Source organism: Sabethes cyaneus, chromosome 3 (genome assembly GCF_943734655.1).
Source record: "Sabethes cyaneus chromosome 3, idSabCyanKW18_F2, whole genome shotgun sequence".
NCBI lineage: Eukaryota > Metazoa > Arthropoda > Insecta > Diptera > Culicidae > Sabethes > Sabethes cyaneus.
The window spans coordinates 86245269-86256575 of NC_071355.1; the positions used below are offsets into that span (position 1 = coordinate 86245269).

The 11307-nt window shown below is 40.8% G+C and overlaps 1 protein-coding gene across 2 annotated transcripts; it reads right to left on the reverse strand.

Moving 5' to 3' along the window:
- Window positions 1-2561: 2561 nt before the first annotated feature.
- On the reverse strand, window positions 2562-11307 carry LOC128742627 (phosphatidylserine decarboxylase proenzyme, mitochondrial). Of its 2 annotated transcripts, XM_053839045.1 has the most exons (8): window positions 11186-11307; window positions 5626-5792; window positions 5396-5538; window positions 4938-5095; window positions 4307-4448; window positions 3923-4247; window positions 3250-3457; window positions 2562-3178 (listed from the first exon to the last, which is right to left on the reverse strand). In XM_053839045.1, exons 1-8 carry the CDS (start codon window positions 11215-11217, stop codon window positions 3061-3063), a joined length of 1293 nt encoding a protein of 430 aa, XP_053695020.1. In that variant the 5' UTR covers window positions 11218-11307; the 3' UTR covers window positions 2562-3060. The 2 variants fall into 2 exon arrangements, with proteins under 2 accessions (XP_053695020.1, XP_053695019.1); XM_053839044.1 differs by having other exon boundaries at window positions 5396-5792.

Below are 11307 nucleotides of genomic sequence, written 5' to 3' on the forward strand. Positions count from 1 at the left end.
TAGACGAGAACCTGTCCTGGCGACAGGTAAAAGTCATGGCGGGTAACCGTCAGCAGTGGAGATCTCTGATTTCATCCCTTTGTTCTGCCGGACCGGCGGACATGGACACATAAGTAAGTAAGTAAGGGGCAAAAATGCAAATCCCGCGGGGCAAAAGTGCGAAGCTCGAATCCATGAAATTAGCACAACAGTATCTAACAAAACCATATTATCTTCAACCTGCGGTATGTTTCGGTAAGGAATATTCTTAATTTGCATCTTTCCTATTTTCCGCTGGTGTATTGCAGCCTCCGTCAGATCGAAACTTTTCCAAACGTTGTTTTTTGTTTCATCAGCGGAAAAACATTGTTTTCCTTCAGTCAACATCTGTAGAGCATACAGTTTTCTGCAGATCTTTCATTTCTAGTATCTGTAATATAGTGCCTAAAGCTGTATATAATTAGCTATAAATTTTTGCCTCGTCCATCAATCGCACTTTTGCCACTTTTGACGAAACTAGCTTTCATTTCTAGGGGGGGCTAAAGCCCACGGCATTTTTTTCAACCATTTTATTTAGTCGGCCAAGTCCATTTTCTAGGGGGGGCTAAATCTCTCCTAGGGAGGGCTTAGCTTCCCCCGCCCCTAGTTCCGCCAATGCTTTTGCTCTGTCCGTGAATCGCACTTTTACCCCTCTAGGCGCTTGACGGGGTGTGAATAAATTATGGAAAAGCGAAACATATTTTGTAAATTCTTTACGCTTTTTCAAGTTAGGTGAGTGATGTGAAACGCTGCTACAAATTTTCAACAAGTAGGGTATGTTGCTGCTTCGTCGTATTTGCCTATTCCCGTCCTATCCAACACAAATTATTAAAAATATCAGCGTTTTTTATGACACACAACGCAAAATTAGTTTTTCCCCAATATTTTAATTTGTTGACTATCATACGCGATCAATCAAAGTGAGCTGAGATATATTTAAATGCTTTTTTTCATCAAGCAATTACTAGCAGCCAAATTTCCAACGTTTTTTCGTGCGACGAAGAAGAAAATGTCGGTTAATTGTTTCAATTTCCGTCGTTCATAAAATGAAAATAACTCACGCAACGCATTGTCGTTATTCTGCAGCCGGGAAAGTTGCATGACCAACAGACATTTTTGCAGAATAATATTGGTCATGCCGTCCCACACAAATACATGCCCGCTAATTTCGTAAACGTTCTTGTTGTGATTTTTAGTTCGGACGATGAAAAATGTTAATGGACGGATTTTAAAACGGTACGACGAATTTAAGAAATAAAGTCAGTTGCGTAATTTCAATAAAATGCTTTTTAGTGAATTCAAAGTGCACGGATCGGAAGGTAAGTGTGTTTGAGTCAAATCAACACAAGAACTTTTGGAGTATTCATAATATCCATCCAAGAAATGATGAAAATTAGAGTGGCTTTACTTACTACGACGGGAATTAGAAATAAACCCTAATATCCTCCTGTTGATATCGTATTTGCCGAATAACGAAAAATTACATCAAAAACACCCTAAATTAACATTTGCACATAACTCAGCAACTATGCTTCGTAAGCAACCAAAGTTTACGTTAGATTCAAGCTGTCAAAGTAGTCACACTTCCATGCCAATGTAGTCAATTTGCTCGGAATCTGCACCGATAAATCATTGAACCGCACTTTTACCCCCATCGCACTTTTACCCCTTCTTACTCTATAGATTTACTAACTTATATTGCAGATTCAGCCTAATGACCAGCTGAACCATGCTCAAAGTTAGTTTCAGTAGTGATCTTTTAACCCCACAAAAATGGATAATAATGAATTAGAAGCATGAAAAGATATTGAGTTTTTGGACATTGGAGATTTCAAATCCATGCTATTTGTTCACAATCTTCGTCAAATCCGAAGAAATCCAAAGCTTTGTAAGAATTTCGGTTGCAGTTTTGACTCATTTTTCAAAACTGTTTAACAACCAGGTAGCGCAAAGAGAAAAAAAGAATGTTGAATATAAACAAAAATTTGACGTTTGTTCATCAAATCCGCTGAATCTTATGTCGAATTTGTTTATTCAATCCGGGTTAAAACTGGATGAATTTTATCTGTCAGATAGGAGCAAATGAACACAAAAAGTTCATCCAGTTCCAATCCGGATTGAATAAACAAATTCGACATTAATATTGGCCAAAACTAGTTAACGTTTTAGCGACGAAACTAATAAAAAGAACACGAAGCAGCCTGAAATGAGTTTTTATTGAGAAGCAAGGGTAAAACGGAATATGCCCTTATTTTGCTTTTTAAAATTCGTGACTTTTAGAAACAAAAATTGCGAAAAAATAACAATCTGGCTGAAGACATCAAAAATGGCTTGATTTGTGGGCTGTTTCAGACAGATGAGAAAAAGTTGAAGCAAAAATTTTAAAGGATTCAGGTATTTGCAAACATTTTTTCTCACGGTTTCTGAGCATTGCTCGTGCTTTTTACAGGAGTAAGTTAAAATTTCTCTATGTTTTATAGGGATAAAGTTTATATTTCGGATTAAAGAAAGCAATCAAACATTTATAAGAATTTGGTGTTTCTATACTTGTTACCTTCCATACTAACCGATGAGGAACATATGAAAAGTATGACAGGAATATGTTGATGATGACTCTTCAAACAAACACGTTAAACTAGTGACAAATATAGTCAAATCATGTTTAGACTCTTTAAAGTATGAGGTAAAGTTCTTGTAAAGTATATTATAGCTTATATGACAACGGTAGAATTCACGTACAATATGTACTACATTGTTTGCAAACCATTGAATATACTGAATATTTGTTGGGTAGTTTCCGAAAAAAGAAAATACCTTTCTAATGTCAATTTGTTCATCCTACCTACCTATATTCTCCAATGTAAAGCCCTTCTGTGCTTGCAAAATATCACAAAATCATGTGTGATCTATTTAAATTAAACTCTGTTGCCAATTCTAATCGCACGAGTTTCGATCGGTTAACATTCGATAAAATCTCTAAGGTATCAACTTCTATAGCTATAGGTTAGTTACGAAGAGTTAGTTACGGGTTATCACTATCAGTTATAGTGTTTCTATTATTTTCTTAATTTTGCTGGGATCGACCGCCCCATCTTCGTTATTATTCACACAACCTAGGCGTTGTCCAAGTTTAACGACTTGACCAGCTTGCAAACTGAATCTGTTTAAAAAAAAACATCAATCAATTAGCCCCGAAAATCAAAATGCTAGCGAAATGTATACTATACTCACTGGAAATCTCGCGGTGCTTCGAATATTAGCACAACGGTGCTGCCCATGTTGAATTGTCCAAGAAGCTCTCCTTTCTCCAAGAAAGTACCGGATGGAAGTGAAAGCTCGTCATACTCTGGACGATGAGTTCCAACTTCCAGTCCAACCCATTTGTTGGTTTTCAGCTTCTCGTCCATATAGATTTGCACCGAACCGACGTTGGTAGCTCCTGGAAATTTATTGAATCCAAATACATAGCTGATGTTAGAATGGTATTTCAAAAAAAAAAAAAAAAAAAATCATACAAATCAAAAGAAATAAAAAAATTTGATTCGATTTTTGAAGCATCCTATTCATCACTTAGATTTTGTGAATCATGCGAACTTATTTTGCAGCATATGATTCCCACCAATCTGTGTCTATGTCACGCGATTATTAAGTAATCATTCACCGACGGCAAGGTTACAAATTATGCTGTTGCGAGGATCCGTGTCAATGCTTATCGCGAAACCGTCTACGCTACAACAGGACATTGCCGTAGCAATTTATAAACAACTTTAATTCATTGGAGAGATTACACACAAGGGAGCTGATCGAATGTTGTGGGAAAATCATCCGTTGGGTTAAAGTCAAATGATAATGTCCTACGTTAGATCCGGGAACAGTTAAACGCATGCGTTAAATAGGTACTCACCGACAGCAGTGAAGCTGAAAAATCCATGCATCCATTTGCCGACGTAAAGAGCGCGTTCGTTCAAACAAAACAAGCCCGGCATCCATTTTGCGATTTTGGGACTAACGGACAGCAGCTCTCCGGAAAAATGCCGCCTCAATTCCGGTTTCCAAACGGTGGGTGAATGAAATCGGTGATAATCGCCGGGCGCCAGATAGATGACGCACTGATAGAGCACATTGTCGGGAGATTTTTTCTTTAGCTTATCAGCAAAAGTGGAACATTCCTTGTTGCACCACGTAGCCGGTCCGAAAAATGCCTCCAGGCTGTAGGTAATACCTTTGACCTAAATATGTTTGACCAATGTAGTTTTATTTTTGAAACCGGTTCTTAAGAAAAACGTACTTGCTCTATTTGGCAATCGGTGGCGGTTCCAAAGTGAAGGACTCGCCCGTCACAAGGTGAGACGATGCAACTTTTGGGGTCAATGTAACGCACATCATCTCTGAGTGAACGAGTGAAAAATTCTGCCAGACTTCGGTAGTTTCTGCAAAGGGGAATATTGTGATTAGTGTACAAATATAGCAAGTTAGTTAATAAAGTTTTAACAAAACGATAAGCCAAAGCCGAAAAATGCAAGAGCAAGATTAAGCGAGCAATAAATTAACGATTGTGCTTTCATGTTTAATTTTGAATGAAAAATTCCTTAACCCACACTTATACAGGCGTAAAATGTTATACAGTCATTTAATGTAGTTTTATTGCCGCGATTAGCTCTATTAAGAAGGACAATTTGGAATAAAACAAACACCAGATTTATAAATCTATTCTACGTACTACGTTACCTCAATATATACTGAAAACCAATTGTTTTAAATATTCAAACTACAATGTTTTCACTATTTCATTTGTTTCCCACAACTTGGACTGGCTTGAGGGTAAATATTGATACATAGGTAATTTTGAATAACCAATCATGGGATGTGAAATAGCTTTTAATATTTTAAATACCGAAAAAAACTCACGATTTACTTACTTCAAATCGGATGTCGCTGCTTCGTCGATGTTTACGCCAAACGCGGTCGAGTACAGCCCATAGACAAGCGGTCTAGCCGGCATCGGCACACGACGCTCTGCTAACCAGCCCCAACATCGGCTCATCAGCCGTAGGGGAAGTGAGCAATACATGTTCATCTGCATTGATGAATAAAGAAAATTAAATAATGGTTTCATACAACTGATAAAAGTAGAGCGAGAGCAACTGAAGGCAGATATTCGTAAGGCAGAATAATAAAATCTTGTTAATTATAAAGAATTTGGGACGAGATAACTTCGTTCTCTCTGGTCAGATTTTTCTTTGTATGGGTTTACCTTTACTTTTAGGAACAATTAAATCATCACTCGTTGGTTTCATATCTTTAGCATATAAATCTGTGTTTCAAATTTTCTTGATTTTAAGATTCTACCTTTCGTAGGAAACTGCCACTCACTTACCTGCCATTGAGCGGCCGTACGCGGTAGGCCTTTACGATCTAGTTCACGATTGTGCAGGTGCCATTGGGCCGCTGCAACCATGCAAATCCCCAGCGGGGTCCAGCGGAGAAAAACACCCCGCCACGTCAGCCATCCGCCGGCAGCTAGTAACCACCAATCCAAAACGGATAATATAGTCCAACCGGCTCCCGCTTTCCAACTCCATTTTTTCTTTATTCTAATAAATTTACCTTTCGACTGTTGACTCTGCTGATACTGCTGCTGCTGTTGACCGGAATGCTGCTGATATGAAGACTGATCATGGTTTTTCCTACTGCCGGATATTGAACGTCGCACTACGGTCCATTTTGTTGACAGTTTGTTGGGAAGTGGTTTGAAATTAACCGCCCGCAATAATCTGTGATAAGAGAGAGTAAAACAATTCCACGCTTGGGTCAAATCATACATGATAACGATTAGCTAAAGCCGGCACATCACGCGACGACACAGGTTCAACAACCTTTTCCAAGCGAAAGGAGTCATTCGATCACCGGGAAGCCTTTTTTTGAATAGCATCGTACGACTGGTGGAGAGCAACTGGCTCGAAAAAGATAAGCTGGACACTTACTTCGAGCAACCTATATCTACATCTACAAATCATATCTAGCGGCGAGTGGCACAACAGACTTGCGCGTGCATATTCTCATTGGTGATTTTCAATGAATACAACCTTGGCGTCAAATTAATGTGAGAGCTACCGGCATACATGAATATCCGACAGTGATATAGAACCAGCCAGTTTGGCTGATTTTGCCTTTGCAACAGTTAAACGACGTGTAATTTTTGCAAGTCTTCACGTACAATAGTAGCGAATCAAAATTTCGTAGATATTGCTAACGTTGTAGGATTATATCAATTGATTTTATTGTATTTTCCTAAAGAAAAATAATATGAAACACAAGTATTATAATACTTTCAAGTCGCTTTTTACGCGCAGGATACGTCCCGCGTAACAAAAAACCGCGTAAATTCCGAAAACCGCGTAAAAAACCGCGTAAATTCCGAAAACCGCGTAAAAACCGCGTAAATTCCGAAACCCGCGTAAAAAAACCAAAATTTCGCGTAAAAAAAACTTTGTGGATTTCAACACTACGCGGAAAAATAGACGTTTTGAGCACATCCGCGTAAATTCCGAAACCCGCGTAAAAATAGTCGCGTAAAAAGAAACCGCGTAAAAAGCGACTTCAGTGTATTACACTATAATTAAAACTAACAATCTACAAAGTACACATATTTTTTCCAACTTCGCAGCTCATTAAATTGACCCTAGAGATGGTCGGGTATGAAAATTTGAATACCCGAACCCGACCCGTACCTGATTAGAAAAAAAAATTAAAAACCCGTACCCGTCCCGAACCCTCAAGTTTATTATTTTTGATACCCGAACCCGACCGCAACCCGTCGGGTACGGATACGTGCCCGGGTACGCGACCATCTTTAGTGTTAAATGTGGTCAATTGAGATACCCGACCCGACCCGTACCCGGTTTCCAAAACAGAAATTAAGAACCCGTACCCGACCCGAACCCGCAAATTATTTTTTTTCAATACCCGAACCCGGCGGGTACGGGTACGGGTGCGGGTTTCGGGCAAATTTTCCACTACCCGACCATCTCTAATTGACCCGTCCCCGACGTCTGCTTTAAGTTACGTTGCTATGCTAACAAGCCAGTCATCGTATGTTCGAATTTAGACTGGGCGATGCTGCTACAGTCAGTAGAATCGTTACACTAGCCCCGTAATTGTCATGTCTAATAAACGGCTACGAAGTCTACCGTTGAAGAGTCAAGTCTTAAAGACATTTATACCAAAGCCTTACTTTGCTTACTAAAATGATTAAAGCTAATACCAGATAAAAGCGATCTGAAGGAATCTAACCAGAAAGAACTCCAGCATGGCGTAATCTACTGCTTTCCTGTCTTGCATCTCATCGCTCCTCTAAAATACTTCAAAATTATGACCATAACCATAAATTTTGACTATTACCAATAAATTTCCGAAAGTAAAGAGAGAGTAAGTGTATAAAACAACCTTAAACCAACGATAGAATTTTTATCACATTCATTTAACCCAATATACCGTGCAAGCGCCATATTCAAAACAGGTACAGGCTCAGAATTAGGCACTGTTCTGAATACGGTGCTTGCACGTTAGTCGAATTTCTCGAATTACGAACCAATAGAAGATATTTTATAATTGCAGAATGAAGTATTAAAATCTGCTAATCAAGTAAGGCTTTCACTAGATCTGAATATTTCGATTTCAGAACGTAGTAAAAACAGTTTTACTAGCCGTATATGGTTGGTAAACGGCTGAATAATGTGTACCGTCGGTGCCTTGTGCACGTGTAGGCATAAAATAGACCCTAAGGTGGTTCATAGCCTCTTATTCAGCAACTCCTATTCCTACCTCCTCGTGGTACCAGCCGGGATACGAGCAACTTTGGTGGAGATCGGGTAACCAACCCCGGTGGAAGCCAAAGTCGTATGCTGACAGGTAAGGAGGGCTCTTTCGAGCTTCGTTGGCCCTTCGGCGAAACAGGGGTTGGTGTAGCAGGCTTTGCAAGCCGTCATCACGAAAAATACTAAAGCACGGAACTACGCGCATTCACTCGAAGCTGCGCTGCCGGAAGAGGACGAGCTGGAAGAAGTCCCTCTCGAGGACTGTTGGAACACTATTAAAACAGCCATCAGCAGTGTAGCGGAGAGCTCCTTCGGGTATGTGGCCCGGAATCAGGGGAACGATTGGTTTGACGATGAATGTAGGAGAGAGATTGATGAGAACGCTGCGCGGGCGGCCATGACACGCAGTGCCACACGTCAGAACGTGGAAAGACACAAACAGAAGATTCTGCGAAACCAAATCTTTCGGGAGAAGAAGCGCTACATGGAAGAGCAGGAATATGCAGAGTTGGAGCGGCTGCATCGTTCTAAGGAAACGCGAAAGTTCTTCCAGAAACTGAACGGATTCCGCAAAGGCTTTGCACCGCGAGCCGAAATGTGTCGGGATAAGACTGGCAGTATTCTGACGGACGAGCGTGAGGTGACCGATAGGTGGAAGCAGCACTTCGACGAACACCTGAATGGCACCCTGGCGGAGAACCATGCGGCGGGGACATAGATTTCGACGGTGCAATAAACGGGGAAGCCCCAACGATAGGTGAAGTTAAGGAGGCCATCATGCAGCTAAAGAACAACAAGTCAGCTGGAAAAGATGGCGTCGCAGCGGAGCTTATTAAAATGGGACCAGAAAAGCTGGCCGTTTGTCTACACCGACTAATTGTTAGAATTTGGGACACGGAATAGCTACCGGAGGAGTGGAAAGATGGGGTTATCTGCCCGATCTGTCAAAAGGGCGACAAGTGAGAACTATTGAACGACCATCGTTCTCAATGCCGCCTATGAAGTGCTGTCCCAAATCATTTTCCGCCATCTATCACCAATTGCGAATAGATTTGTGGGAACTTATCAAGCCGGCTTCGTCGAAGGTCGGTCTACAACGGATCAAATATTTGCACTGCGGTAAATCCTCCAAAAGGGCCGTGGATACAGAGTTCCCACGCATCATTTGTTCGTTGACTTCAAAGCCGCATATGATACCATCGACCGGAAAGAGCTATGGAAAATCATGGACGAGAACAGCTTCCCCAGAAAGCTTATCAAACTGATTAAATCTACGATGGATGGTACACAGTGCTGTGTTCGGATTTCGGGTGGATTGTCAAGTGCATTCGAATCACACAGAGGGCTTCGTCATGGTGATGGTCTTTCATGCCTGCTGTTCAACATAACCCTACAAGGTGTTATGAACCGACCGGATATCAACACGCGGGGCACAAGATTCAACAAATCTAGTCAATTCGTCTGCTTTGCCGATGATGGATATTATCGGCAGAACATCTGTGGCGATGGCTGAACAGTACACCAGACTAAAGCGCGAAGCAGAAAAGATTGGATTAAAGGTAAATATGTCTAAAACAAAGTACATGCTGGCCAGCGTAACCGAGGCCGAACGACGCCGCTTGGGCAGTAGTATATTGATCGACGGCGATGAGTTTTAGTTGACGAATTTGTCTACCTTGGCTCGCTGGTAACGGCGGACAATGATACCAGCCGTGAGATTCGGAGGCGTATTATCAGCGGAAGTCGTGCTTACTATGGGCTCCACAAGCAATTGCGATCGAGCAGACTAAGTCTCCGTACAAAGTGCACCCTGTACAAGACGCTTATTAGACCGGTTGTTCTCTACGGGCATGAAACATGGACAATGCTCGAGGAGGACCTGCGAGTGCTCGGAGTTTTCGAACGACGAGTGCTAAGAACGATCTTCGGCGGTGTACAGGAGAACGGAGTATGAACCGTGAACTCGCACAGCTCTATGGCGAACCCAGTATCCAGAAGGTGGCTAAAGCTGGACGGATACGATGGGCAAGGCATGTTGCAAGAATGCCGGACAACTACCCTGCAAAGATGGTGTTCGCCTCAAATCCGGTAGAAACAAGACGACCAGGAGCGCAGCGAGCAAGATGTTTAGACCAGGTGGAGCGAGATCTGGCGGAGAGTACTCGGTGTCCGAGGAATTGGAGAGCGGTAGCCCTCAACCGAGTTACATGGAGAAACTTTGTTCAACAGGCTTTGTCTTAGGACGGCAAGCCAGCTAAGCAAGTAACCATGAATCTAGACTATTACCAATAAATTTCCGAAAGCAAAGAGAGAGTAAGTGTATAAAACAAGCTTAAACCAACGATAGAATTTTCAAGACATTCATTAAACCCAGTATACCGTGCAAGCACCATATTTAAAACAGGCACAGGTTCAGAATTAGGCACTTTTTTGAATATGGTGCTTGCACGGTAGTCGAATTTCTCGAATTACGAAGCAATACAAGATATTTTATGATTGCTGATCAAATAAGGCATTTAAATCTGAATTTTTCGATTTCAGAACGTAGTAAAAAGTTTTCCTAGCCGTATATTGTGCTTAACGAATTATTTATTGATAGCTTTTCAGGTTATCAAGAACACTCAAATAAGCCCCCTGCGGTGTCGAAGATATAACGATTGTCGAAGAGAACTAAATTTGAAAGTAATTTCGGAAATTGTGCAATTGTGCTGTAGCACACTTTATTTTCGTTTCAGTTAGTTCGATCCTAAACTAACGTAAGCAAATTCAACACACTGCAACGTGCCTCAGCGTTAATAATTGACCGATATTGTATATGTTGCACTTTTTGTGATTACGGTGAGCAACTTGAAATAATTCTTTGGAACCAGAGAAAAGTGTTCTCAAATTATGTAATGAATTTATTTAAATATTTAATTACCAGGCAGTCCTAAAATTTTCTAATCAGAAAGTGGCTGGCACAAACTCGGATTCAACATGAACCATAGATATAATCAGACCGTGAATGAAATAAGTTGTACCTATGTGGCTAGTCAGATGAGAGTTCTTTCTGCGCACTTATGTTTACAACGTGGATTGTGTTACATCAACACTGATATAGCCCTGCACTTTCAGCTAGAGCAGTTCAGGTGTAGTTTGAATACGAGGAGCTGATAAAAACGAGTGTATTGAACTCTATATTGAAGCATGACAGGAAATAGTTTTAACGGTTTAGATTTATTATACCTGTACCATTTGGATATCCACACATAACATACGTTTTATCAGCATAACAGATATTGGCTCTAATTTTCGAACAAAGAAATTGCACTACCTGAATAAGGATAATGTAAACACATCCGTAAACTTACAATCGGCTCTTCGGCAGAATACACACAGCCATTTCAAACAGGTTTCATACACAAAATTGAACGAAAATTTCCATACACTATTCCACTCGCGACAACAATAAAATTTAAATCCACACGATCGA

Excerpts from the sequence above, each read along its gene's own strand:
- LOC128742627 (XM_053839044.1), bottom strand. The coding sequence starts at position 11,217 with ATGGCTGTGTGTATTCTGCCGAAGAGCCGATT. Across the intron at positions 3,458-3,922 it reads TTTCAGCTTCACTGCTGTCG|GAGCTACCAACGTCGGTTCG; the intron begins GTGAGTACCTAT and ends ATAAATTTCCAG. Across the intron at positions 3,179-3,249 it reads GAAGCACCGCGAGATTTCCA|ATTCAGTTTGCAAGCTGGTC; the intron begins GTGAGTATAGTA and ends TTTTTTAAACAG.